This window comes from Staurois parvus, unplaced genomic scaffold, assembly GCF_062004578.1.
Source record: "Staurois parvus isolate SC_StPar_1 unplaced genomic scaffold, SC_StPar_1.0 ptg000234l, whole genome shotgun sequence".
NCBI lineage: Eukaryota > Metazoa > Chordata > Amphibia > Anura > Ranidae > Staurois > Staurois parvus.
The window spans coordinates 2,366,475-2,378,567 of NW_028318030.1; the positions used below are offsets into that span (position 1 = coordinate 2,366,475).

At 40.2% G+C, this 12,093-nt stretch overlaps 1 protein-coding gene across 2 annotated transcripts in view; it reads right to left on the reverse strand.

The window, feature by feature from the left end:
• ERCC6 (ERCC excision repair 6, chromatin remodeling factor) overlaps positions 1 to 12,093 on the reverse strand; it is a 147,751-nt gene that overhangs the window by 10,630 nt on the left and 125,028 nt on the right. For both annotated transcript variants that reach the window (XM_089680011.1, XM_089680012.1), the window contains exons 15-18: positions 11,918 to 12,037; positions 8,848 to 8,942; positions 4,959 to 5,104; positions 2,629 to 3,090 (exon numbers count right to left, since the gene is read on the reverse strand). In XM_089680011.1, coding sequence (XP_089536137.1) covers positions 2,629 to 3,090; positions 4,959 to 5,104; positions 8,848 to 8,942; positions 11,918 to 12,037 — 823 coding nt within the window. The remainder of the gene's footprint in view (positions 1 to 2,628; positions 3,091 to 4,958; positions 5,105 to 8,847; positions 8,943 to 11,917; positions 12,038 to 12,093) is intronic.

Here is a 12,093-nt window from a genome sequence, read left to right on the forward strand (position 1 = left end):
TCAGCACCATGGGTTCTTCTAAGCAGTTGTCTAGAAAACTGAAACTGAAAATAGTAGATGCTCACGAAGCTGGAGAAGGCTATAAGAAGATAGCAAAGCATTTTCAGATGTCAATATCCTCTGTTCGGAATGTAATTAGGAAATGGCAGTCATCAGGAACAGTGGAAGTTAAAGCAAAAAGAAAAATATCAGACAGAACAGCTCGCAGGATTGTGAGAAAAACAATTCAAAACCCACGTTTGACTGCACCATCCCTCCAGAAAGATCTGGCAGACACTGGAGTTGTGGTACACTATTCCACTATAAAGAGATACTTGTACAAATATGGTCTTCATGGAAGAGTCATCAGAAGAAAACCTCTTCTACGTCCTCACCACAAAAATCATCGTTTGAACTTTGCAAATGAACATATAGACAAGCCTGATGCATTTTGGAAACAAGTTCTGTGGACCAATGAGGTTAAAATTGAACTTTTTGGCCGGAATGAGCAAAGGTATGTTTGGAGAAGAAGGGGCACAGAATTTAATGAAAAGAACCTCTGTCCAACTGTTAAGCATGGGGTTGGATCAATCATGCTTTGGGGTTGTGTTGCAGCCAGTGGCACAGGGAACATCTCACGAGTAGAAGGAAAAATGGATTCAATAAAATTTCAGCAAATTTTGGATGGTAACTTGATGCCATCTGTGAAAAAGCTGAAGTTAAAGAGAGGATGGCTTCTACAAATGGATAATGATCCTAAACACACCTCGAAATCCACGGGGGATTACATCAAGAGGCGTAAACTGAAGGTTTTGCCATGGCCTTCACAATCTCCTGACCTCAACATAATTGAAAATCTATGGATAGACCTTAAAAGAGCAGTGCGTGACAGACAGCCCAGAAATCTCAAAGACCTGGAAGACTTTTGTAAGGAAGAATGGGCAAAGATACCTCAAACAAGAATTGAAAGACTATTGGCTGGCTACAAAAAGCGTTTACAAGCTGTGATACTTGCCAAAGGGGGCAGTACAAGATATTAACTCTGCAGGGTGCCCAAACTTTTGCAGACGCCATTTTTTTGTTTTCTGTTATTTTGAAAGTGTAAATAATGGAAATAAAATCTAACTTTTGTTGACATATTATAAGAATGTCTAATCTGTAATTTGATGCCTTTTGGAGATTTTTCCATCTTTCCTTGGCTTCTTTATGCACATTAATACAAATTTTTAGCTGGGGTGCCCAAACTTTCGATCCCCACTGTATATATATATATATATATATATATATATATATATATATATATATATATATATATATATATATATATATATATATATATATACATACATACATACATACATACATACATACACACACACACCTCCAAAAAATTCAAGGAACACTTTGAAAACACATCAGATCACATTATATATGCGCACGCCCGCGCGTGCACACACACACCTCCAAAAAAGTTAAGGAACACTTTGAAAACACATCAGATCTCAATGTGGAAAAATATCATGCTGGATATCTATACTGATATGGACTGGGTGATGTGTTAGGAAGGTAAGGATGCCCCATCGTTTGATGGAAAAGAAAATTATTAACCTACAGAGGACTGAATTCAAAGACACCCTGAAAATCAAAGTGAAAAAATAATGCAGCAGGCTAGTCCATTGTGCTGAAATTTCATTGCAGCAACTCAAAATGGTACTCAGTAATTTGAATGGCTCCCACGTGCTTCTGTGCATGCAACGTCGGGGCATGCTCCTAATGAGATGACGGATGGCGTTCTGGGGTATTTCCTCACAGGTCTTGACCAGGGCATCACTGAGCTCCTGGACAGTCTGAGGTGCAACCTGGTGGTGTCGGATGGACCGAAACATGATATCCCAGAAGTGTTCTATTGGAGTTAGGTAAGGTGAGTGTGTTGGCCATTCAATGGTATCAATTCCTTCATCCTCCAGGAACTGCCTGTAAATTCTCGCCACATGAGGCCGGGCATTGTCGTGCACCAGGAGGAACCCAGGACCCACTGCACCAGCGTAGGGTCTGACAATGGTCCAAGGATTTCATCCCGATACCTAATGGCAGTCAGAGTGCCATTGTCTAGCCTGTAAAGGTCTGTGCGTCCCTCCATGGATATGCCTCCCCAGACCATCACTGACCCACCACCAAAACGGTCATGCTGAACGATGTTGAAGGCAGCATTCTCCATGGCTTCTCACTTTTGTTGCCAGCGGTTTAGACATTAATGGCTGTGTATTGAGCTATTTTGAGAGGACAGCAAATGTACACTGTTATACAAGCTGTACACTCACTACGTCACATTGTAGCAAAGTGTAATTTCTTCAGTGTTGTCACATGAAAAGATATAATAAAATATTTAAAAATATGAGGGGTGTACTGACTTCTGTGAGATACTGTATGTGTGTGTGTACAGATATGACATGTTTATCCATGTGCAAAACACACTACTGAGGGCGGTTTCAAACTTTTATACCTTAAACCATAGACCGACAGTATACTGTACATGCATGGACAATAACATGGATTCCGAAACTTCACTATATTATTTATGTTTAGGCAAAACTATAAAGGTCATGTGTAAGCCAACTACTTTATCTAGAAAGCAAAAGCATCACCTACCAGATTTTTTAAACAATTTTTGCAAAACATAGTCATCGCTTGACTTGTGATTTTCCTGCTGCTCTTCATTCTCTGCCTTCTTGAATGGCTTCTGCTTCACTAAATGTGAAATCCTCTCCCCATCATAGTTACCGTCTTTCAGTTTTTTACCTTTAACCTGGTGTTTCGTCTTGGCTCTGTGTTTTCGGTGACGGTTTTCTGGAGCTACAGATGAGCTGTGTTCGTTGACAGCTTTTAAGTTCTCGGTAAGATTGGCTTGTAAATCAGGGATTTTTGGTGAACCATTTTGTGGAGAACCCTCTGAGCAAAGGGACAAGGTGCTAGTAGCAGACAATGAAGACTTGCATGGAATTGGCTTTTTGTTTTTAACAGTATTAAGGGAATTCTCTTCATTTACACCATTAATGTCCCTTCTTATATGTTTTTTAGGAGGTCTTGAAAGTTTTACATCAGAGCCAGTCCCTTATAAAAGAAAAACACACAGGTAACTTTACTTATATACTAAAAAAAAACACAAAATAAGGTTCTGCCTGCACTTAATTTATTCCATAGCAAGCAAATTGAAGACAAAGTCGTATATGACAACCGGACTGCAGCAATCAGAAATTGAAAGCTCAAATAGGCACAGCTCTAAAGGCCATATGTAGTAGTATTTGTAATGCACTAATGAACAACTGCTATCCAGCTGGCAGTCTGCAGACATTAGTCTGCACAGACCAAGAATATTTCTAAATAAATAAAGATAAATAAAAAGTCAATTACTTTGCATTCCTAAAAATATATTGTTTTAACAAGTTTTTTTTCCCTGGGATGTTTACTAAAAAGAGCAATTTTATTCGCTATATAAAATACACATTTTATCTCGTTTCACATTTTCTTGTTTTTGAATAGCAGGATGATTTTCTGCCATCTGAATGCCAAAGGAAGGATATCTTGACGTCATCAACAAATAAAGCAAGTATCCTAAGACTTCAGGATTGTAATACATCACTGAGCAGGGAGAGCAGAGGAATAGATTTTTGTGTACCATTAGGGTTTTGACATGTTTAACTGCTCGCTTTTGTTAATGTGCAAAGGAAAAAATAATTTCAGTGCACTTTATTCAAGTAGAATTTCAGGCTCAACCTAACTACTCTTAAAAATGCACATTCCCCAATACTAATACATATGCTGTGTAAAAAAAAAAAAGAAAAGAAAAATGTATACTTACCTATTCTCAGCCGTTCTGGTCTAGTCATGTGATCCCCTGTGTCCGCCAGACGTTTCAGAGTAAAGGAGAGAGCGCTTAACAATGACTGAGAATGCTTGGGAGCGGAGACATCACCCATAGGCTCCCAAGTCCCAGCCGTTGTCGGCGCTCCCTCCTTTCCCCTGTAGCTGCCACTGGATGGTACACAGGAGCCGGATCACAAGAGCGGAGTGGAATGGGCTGAAAATAGGCAAGTATATACATTTCTTTTACACAGGTTACGAAGTATAGGTGTTAGGAGGGGGAAAGGACATTTTTACGACTAGTTAGGTTAAAGCTGGAATTCTACTTTAATACCATCTGTTATTTTTTAATTTTTCAACTGAGGATTATTTAACCCTGCACTTTTAGCTTCTATGGTTTTGATGAACCAAAAATGAGGAGGCCTGAAGTAGATATTCTCTGGATGTCAACAGAAACAAACATGATAAGAAGCAGCAGCCTCAAGTTCATCAATCCTACAGGGAAGAGGGAGGACGAATACACGATAAAGACATGTACTTCCCTCAATGAACGTTACAGATTAAATATGTGATTTTATATTTCGGAACTTACATAATGGCTAAGCAAAGTTTGTTAATATGAGATTTTGCAGACTGGGCTTCCACTGTTTGTCACGCCCATCATTGCCTGAAAGCTAACCAGAAAGGATTTGATCAAACTACTACATGGGGGTCAATGTAGAACTACAACTACCAAATATAAATATACAATACTGATAAATTATACCTAGAGGGAGGTGCTCAGTAATTTAATTGACAGTTTTTTTCAAGAGCTGCTAGTAATGTGCTACGTTTTTTCCATAGAACATGTGATTGCATTTTTCTCACATCCACATTCAGAGAGCCCAAACAATTTATGTACCTTCCAATTGTCTCTTATCTTGTACTACTGCAATGTTTTACATGAAGATAATAGGCATCACTTCTGTTTAATATCCAACTAATCAGACATTATCATTATTTAGGTATAATAAAAATAAAGAATAGACACAAGAGATTAAATGAAAAGGTGAAAAAGTTCATGTCTTGCAGTCTTTCAAAAGCCAAAATGGAATAAATATATTTTAATTCACTGGTACCTGCAAAAATTGCACTGGTCTCTGTTCCTTGACCTGCATCTGGACTGCTCAATGTGAACAATTCATACAGATCATTGGATTTGAAGAAGCGCCTCTGCTTCGGGTCTTTCAAAACTCTGTTGGTCAAGAACTGCTTAAAGATTTGCCTAGGGGCACAGACATACAGCTGTCACTAGAAAATTCAGTTAGGGTTACAAACCTGCAATATCAAAAATGCAAGGTTATGCACATTGTTAATGGTAAGCTTAGTGAGACCACTGAGCATGTCACTGAATCACCAAGAGGAAGGGGACCCTAAAACGTTAGCAGCTTGACCATCGTGACATTACGGATTTAAAATGAATCATGGAAATGTATCTTCGGAGTAATGGTGACTCTGATTCTGGGTATGCACGGCACCATTTGTTTTGGTCATTACAAGCACCACCTAAAGCTATAAACTTGGGCCAAGTACCGCCAGGATCAATGCAACTCTACGATGGATTTGTTTTTGGGATGGCATTTAGTGGAGTTGCTAAGCTTACCATTAACCATGTGCATATTCTCAAACATTTAATTTTAATATATACACACACACATATATATATATACACATTCGGGCGGCACAGTGGTTAGCACTTCTGCCTTGCAGTAGAAGGGTCATGGGTTCAATTCCCAACCATGTCGCCTCCTGCATGGAGTTTGCATGGGTTTCCTCCCACACTCCAAAGACATGCTGGTAGGTTAATTGGCTCCTGTCTAAATTGTCCTAGTTTCATCCCTGGCCACGTGGGATAACATACACACAATCTGGAGTAAAACATAAAGTGTTCAGATAAGGCAGTGTAAAAACCATTTTCTATAGTAAATGCATTGAGCAACACAGCCATGCAATCATTTATCTTTCAAAAAAGGAAGGTGAGAGCAGTATCCAGCAATTAAATACTGAAGAAAATTATTTCACAGTGAATAAGAACAAAATCTATTTATTTCAGAATTTAGTGGGAGATATAGCCATATATTCCATTACATGTGGGATGTCAAAAATCAGCCTCCAATTAATTGGCATGAAGGGCACCAAGAGCAGAACAGGGGTAAAACAAAAGGCCCCAACAATCCTAAAAAGGCAGCAGTGAGCCAAGCCACACAGCCAGACATTTTAAAATTTTCTTAAGTGCAAAAAAAAAAAAAAAATGTTACCTTTGGTAAGGTGTTCTAAATGTACAGATTGTTGCTCTGTACCATACAGTTAACACTTTTGTATATGACGGATACTACAGCTAGTACTGTACTTCAAGCCTGCTGCAGTTCTGACACAAGCACTAGTGTCGTTTATCTACACCACTCTTCCCTTAACCCTTTACAGAAGGCCATGCATTCTGTGAAAGGTTCACACAGTATTTATACAGTAGTATAGTATTTAAAGCACTAGGTGCACATAAACAACACCCAAGAGCCCTTGCTGAAAAGGCAGATGTTATACTGGTGCAGAGAGCCAGCTTTGACCACAGGAGTAGTTTAGGCCAAAATACTCAGTTGGTCTAAGAGAATAACAGATTATATGCAAAGCTGGTTATGGACATTAAAGGTAACACTGCCCCTTAGAGTAAACAATCAGGGCTCAGCCCTGGGCTAAACAGAAAGCAGGAATATGACAGGGACCTTTGCATTTGAAGAGACACTAGGTCACCAGACAGCACAATTCACTGTAGCATACAGCGACCACTGTGCAGAGGATCAAGAATAGGTTTGGTCTCTGTAGAGAAAGAGTACAGATGATCAGAAATGATCAGGAGAGGAGTGGTGGAGAGCCCAATACTTCTGTGCTGCATGCTGTGAATCCTTACCTACTTCCTGTACAAACAGCTGCTCATTTGACGGTTGGACTCCTATTTAACCATTTAAAGGGTAGTTTCTGTACCACAAATGATAGAACAGTCACAAAGACTACTCATCCTGAGGGAAGACTACAGCTCAAGCCTGCGACCTAACGTCTGTTCAGGAGCCTAGAAAAATTCAGTTGCAGTAAATATCCAGGATAACGCTAAGCTAAACAGGATTTTCTGAGTATTGGCAGGGGAATAGCCACTTGGCCTTTTGCTTTTGAACTGAATAGAGTCTAAACCTTTTGCTCATTGTAGAATTTCCACATGTAAAGAAATTGCATGGACATGGTCCCCAATGAATCCTGAAGTAATCTTATTCACAATGAAAATTTAAAAAAACTAAGAATGCTTAGTTTTGAAGAAAATACTTCTTTTGGGTAACATAACCCCTTTCAGACAAGTGCACGCAGATACTGGACTTCACAGAAGTGAGTTTTACTCCTGTGAAGCCACATAAATAAATACCTATTTGGTGCTGTGAGCCCGAGAGCCCAAGGTCTTGTATAAATGATTGGGAACCGGGAGGCTCGTTTCCCGATTACCCGATTTCTGTGATAGCCACTGACTGGCTACCACAGTGATCAGTCACAGTTGAGCCTACCCCTGTGCGGTTTTCTCCTCTTGAATGGAGAAAAATATACATTGAATCTTCTCCTTGCTAGAGGAGAAAAATGTTAACAAGAAAGTTTGTAAAAAAAACCCAAAACACACATATATATATATATGGATAGGGACTACCTCTGTCTGGATAGGGGTGTTAGGAACCGGCGCAGAGATGTAGGAAAAAGTTCCAAAAAAGTGATCTTCAGAGAGATTTAGAAAAGGGAGGGGTTATGGCTGGGTGAGGGCCATCCTGCTTTTTCTTTTCTGGCTAGTGTTTATTCACCTGAAGGTGGCAGCATAACTCATGCAGCAATGACTTTATCTCCCCTGTATCCTGTGATGTATGAATAGGCCTGGGTGTTTGCCCAGCTCTTCTGAATGCCTTTAATCCTAGAAGGGGAAAAGCAGCATAAAAAAAAATGTGTGTAAAACACGTACTGCAAATGCCTTTAGAAACATCAGGCATTTGGACGTTCATTCATTTCACTGGCCACAATATTAATTTATGCTAGCCACTGAAATGAATACACGCTCAAGTACTAAATCTGCCTAATGCTTAGGTGCGTTTACGCTTTGTCATGTTTCACATGACTGTCATATGCCTTTAAGTGTTTCTATATTTTGTTTCTACTCCTCCCTTTCCTTTGGTTTAGTTAATGAGGTATAGATAGCCCTCCCCCTTTCCCAGAGATGCATTGCAGCGCTAGCCTCATGTCATGGAGCAGGAAACATTATGATCTTTTGACCTATCGAATGTTCATTGTTGTAAGGTTCTCTCAGTTTATGGAATAAACGTCACAAGATCTACAAGATGCCTTATCAATTCAGTCACTGACTCTGGTATCCAACTGAGGTTGAAGTTATCGCTATCTCATCACAACTGTAAGTTACAGAGATCACACTATCAATGCTTAGATTGGAGAGACAGAACACTCTTGTTTAGGCAAGATTGCGTTTTTGTTTTTTTCCTGCTGAAACACTCCTCTTGAATGTGCAAGTGATGTTTTGTTTTCGGACTAGACATCTATGTGGGCAAGGACACATGGGTTACCATGGAGAGGCATTTAGAGATAGAAAAAAAAAAAAGTCAAATGCTCTTAAAAGTGGAGTTTTGGACATCTAGTATGCACAATATTCACAGGTAGTAGAACATAGTAAATGTGTGAATAAATCTTTGCAACACTACTAAGAAACTGTGCTGGAATAAATAAATTATAATGTTTGTACTCAAAAAGTTTAACAGGCAGAACAATTGTATTGAACTATTGGAACCTAACACAAAATTAGAATATGTGCAAACCATGCCCTAAACTCACAAACTGTAAGTTCATATAAAACATAAACACTATGAATAAAACCGAATTGAATTTTATAATATTGACAATGCTTTGTCTAATGAAAGAGAGCTGTAATTGCTATACCTATGATATATCTTTTCTTCTATAGTCCCTGCAGTTAGCAGCCTATATACAGTAACCTCTTTTTTCTGGCCGATTCTCCATGCCCTTTCCCGAGCCTGCAACATGAAATGATAAAAAAAAAAACATATCAAAGTGAAATAGCTTGATTCATGTGAACCCCATGAAAATGCAATTCAAATATAATACACTGCTCAAAAAAATTAAAGGAACACTTGCATGATATCTACAGTATACTAATATGGACTGGGTAATGTGTTCGGAACATAAGGATGCCCATTGTTTGATGCAAATAAAAATTACCAAAGGACTGAATTCAAAGACACCCTGAAAATCAAAGTGAAAAAATGATGCAGCAGGCTAGTCCATTTTGCTGAAATTTCATTGCAGCAACTTAAAATGGTACTCAGTAGTTTGTATAGCCCCCACGTGCTTGTATGCATGCCTGACAACGTCGGGGCATGCTCATAATGAGACGACGGATGTTGTCCTGGGTATTTCCTCCCAGATCTGGACCAGGGCATCACTAAGCTCAGACAGTCTGAGGTGCAACCTGGCAGCATCAGATGGACCAAAACATGATATCCCAGTGGTGTTCTATTGGATTTAGGTGAGGCGAGCATGGGGATCATTCAATGGTATCAATTCCTTCATACTCCAGGAACTACCTGCATACTCTTGCCACATGAGGCCGGGCATTGTCGTGCACCAGGAGGAACCCAGTACCCACTGAACCAGCGTAGGGTCTGACAATGGGTCCAAGGATTTCATCCCAATACCTAATGGCAGTCAGGGTGCCATTGCCTAGCCTGTAGAGGTCTGTGCATTCCTCCATGGATATGCCTCCCCAGACCATCACTGACCCACCACCAAAATGGTCATGCTGAACAATGTTACAGGCAGCATAACATTCTCCATGGCTTCTCCACACCTTTTCATGTCTGTCACATGTGCTCAGGGTGAATCTGCTGTCATATGTGAAAAGCACAGGCGACAGTGGCAAGACCTGCCAATTCTGGTGTTCAATGTCAAGTGCTAATCAAGCTCTTTGGTGCCAGGCAGTGAGCACAGGGCCCACTAAAAAATGTCGGACCCTCACGCCACCCCCATGAAGTCTGTTTCTGATTGTTTGGTCAGAGACATTCACACCAGTGGTAATTTTGTAGGGCTCTGGCAGTGCTCATCCTGTTCTTCCTTGCACAAAGGAGCAGATACCAGTCCTGCTGTTGGGTTAAGGACCTTCTACGGCCCTATCCAGCTCTCTTAGAGTAACTGCCTGTCTCCTGGAATCTCCTCCATGCTCCTGAGACTGTACTGGGAGATGCAGCAAACCTCCGGCAATGGCACATATTGATGTGCCATCCTGGAGGAGTTGGATTACCTGTGTAAGGTATCGCTTGATGATACCAGTAGTGACACTGCCCAACTGCAAAACTAATGAAAAACAGCCAGAAAAGAGGAGTAGGGGAAAATATGTCAGTGGCATCCACCTGTAAAGCCATTCCTGTTTTGGGGGTCATCTCATTGTTGCCCATCTAGGGCACCAGCAGCTGAAACTGATTAACAACCTCCTCTGCTACATAACTGACCAGATCAATATCCTAGGAGGGTAGCCTCCCTGGCGGTATTCCCGAGTGTAGCTCGGGGTAAAGTTTTAGTACCACAAACGGTAACCCCGAGCTACACTCGGGCTTACCATGCGGCGCTGCGCCGCGATCCCTGGATCACTTACCTTGTCCTGCGCTCCCGCGATGTCCCTCCTGCAGTGTCCCCGGCAATGTAATCCGGCGGATGCCGGCATCTGTCATCAGGGTTCCGTCCCCTGCGAGCGTCGGGACGTACGGGGGACAGAACGGCGGGAAATTTGAAAATGACAAAAAGTGACATTCACTAAAATAACATAGTAAAACATTACTATTTCAAACCATTTCACATACATTTTGTCCCTAGGGCTTTGTCCTGTGCCCTGCCTGCATTTGTACTATTCTTTCTGCCTGGAAACTGAGAAACGTCCATGGCGTCCAAAAAGCATCCCTTTAAGTCAAAAGCGGTTTTAGACCAGCTAGAGAACAGAGATAGTAAATCAGAACCACTTGCAGAATTGAGTGATAATGATTCATGGGGGAATTCCTCATCAGACACTGAAAACGATTTTGCGACTTTGCCCAGTGATGTGCGAACTTGGCGCTATATTTCCAATTTCGGTGTTTTTGGTTTGATTATAGAATTGAATTAAATGTATTATTATATTATTTTTTATGATTATTTATTAAATTATAATTTATGATTTCATGTTTCAAGTTTTATCCTACCCGGGATGTTTACTAGACTCTTGTTCGGACAGATTTCAGTGAGTTATTCCTAAAAATTACAAGCCTACAATAAAAAAAATACATATTTCCATGCAAAAAAATGTACAGCTTTGAGCACAGAAATATGGACATAATCAGACCGCTAGGGAGGATAATTGACTTGATGCTGTACTCTGATGAAAAAGTGTTCCTTTAATTTTTTTGAGCAGTGTATAATATGCTCAAACAACCTTTATTACAATTGGAATAAAAAGTATACTCAACTGCACTACACAGCTGATCCACATACTTTTAGGAAAACTTTTTTTAGTAAAATTCCTTTACTCCTCAGTAAGTTTCATTTTTCCTTTAAGTAAATTCCACTACCAGAATGCAGCACACCAGGTAAAATATTTACCCTTCATACCACAGCCGTGACCATTACTGTGTATCATTACCCGTGATCATTAAATGTAAAGCATTTGCAAGGAAAACAACCAGCTGCAGCACCATCTGATGCATTTTCCTTTCAAAGGCAGGGCCACATAGTGAAGATCTTAGAGACTATAGTGATTATTTTTTCAGGTGAGCAGGGAGGTTTACGTAAAGGACAACTTTACTAAAAGTAAAGTTGTCTTTTAATGCTTAATTTATGCAGGGAAAGTCAAGTAAAATTATGGCAGCAACTATGCAACACTCTCATGAAATGTTTCCACTTCTGAATGATTATGTACTATTCTCAAGTCTTCTGTTACTGTCTTGTTCTAAAGAAATCTGCGTACCTGGGTATCAGTGCTGGGGTTCCAATCAGGATCGTAGATAATGACCCGGTTAGCTCCTGTGAGATTAACACCTAGACCGCCAACTCTGGTTGTAAGAAGGAAGACAAAGATCGAAGTGTCCTGTAACACATACAGTCAGGCTGACAAAAACCAAACATCAACTACCTTTACAGTAT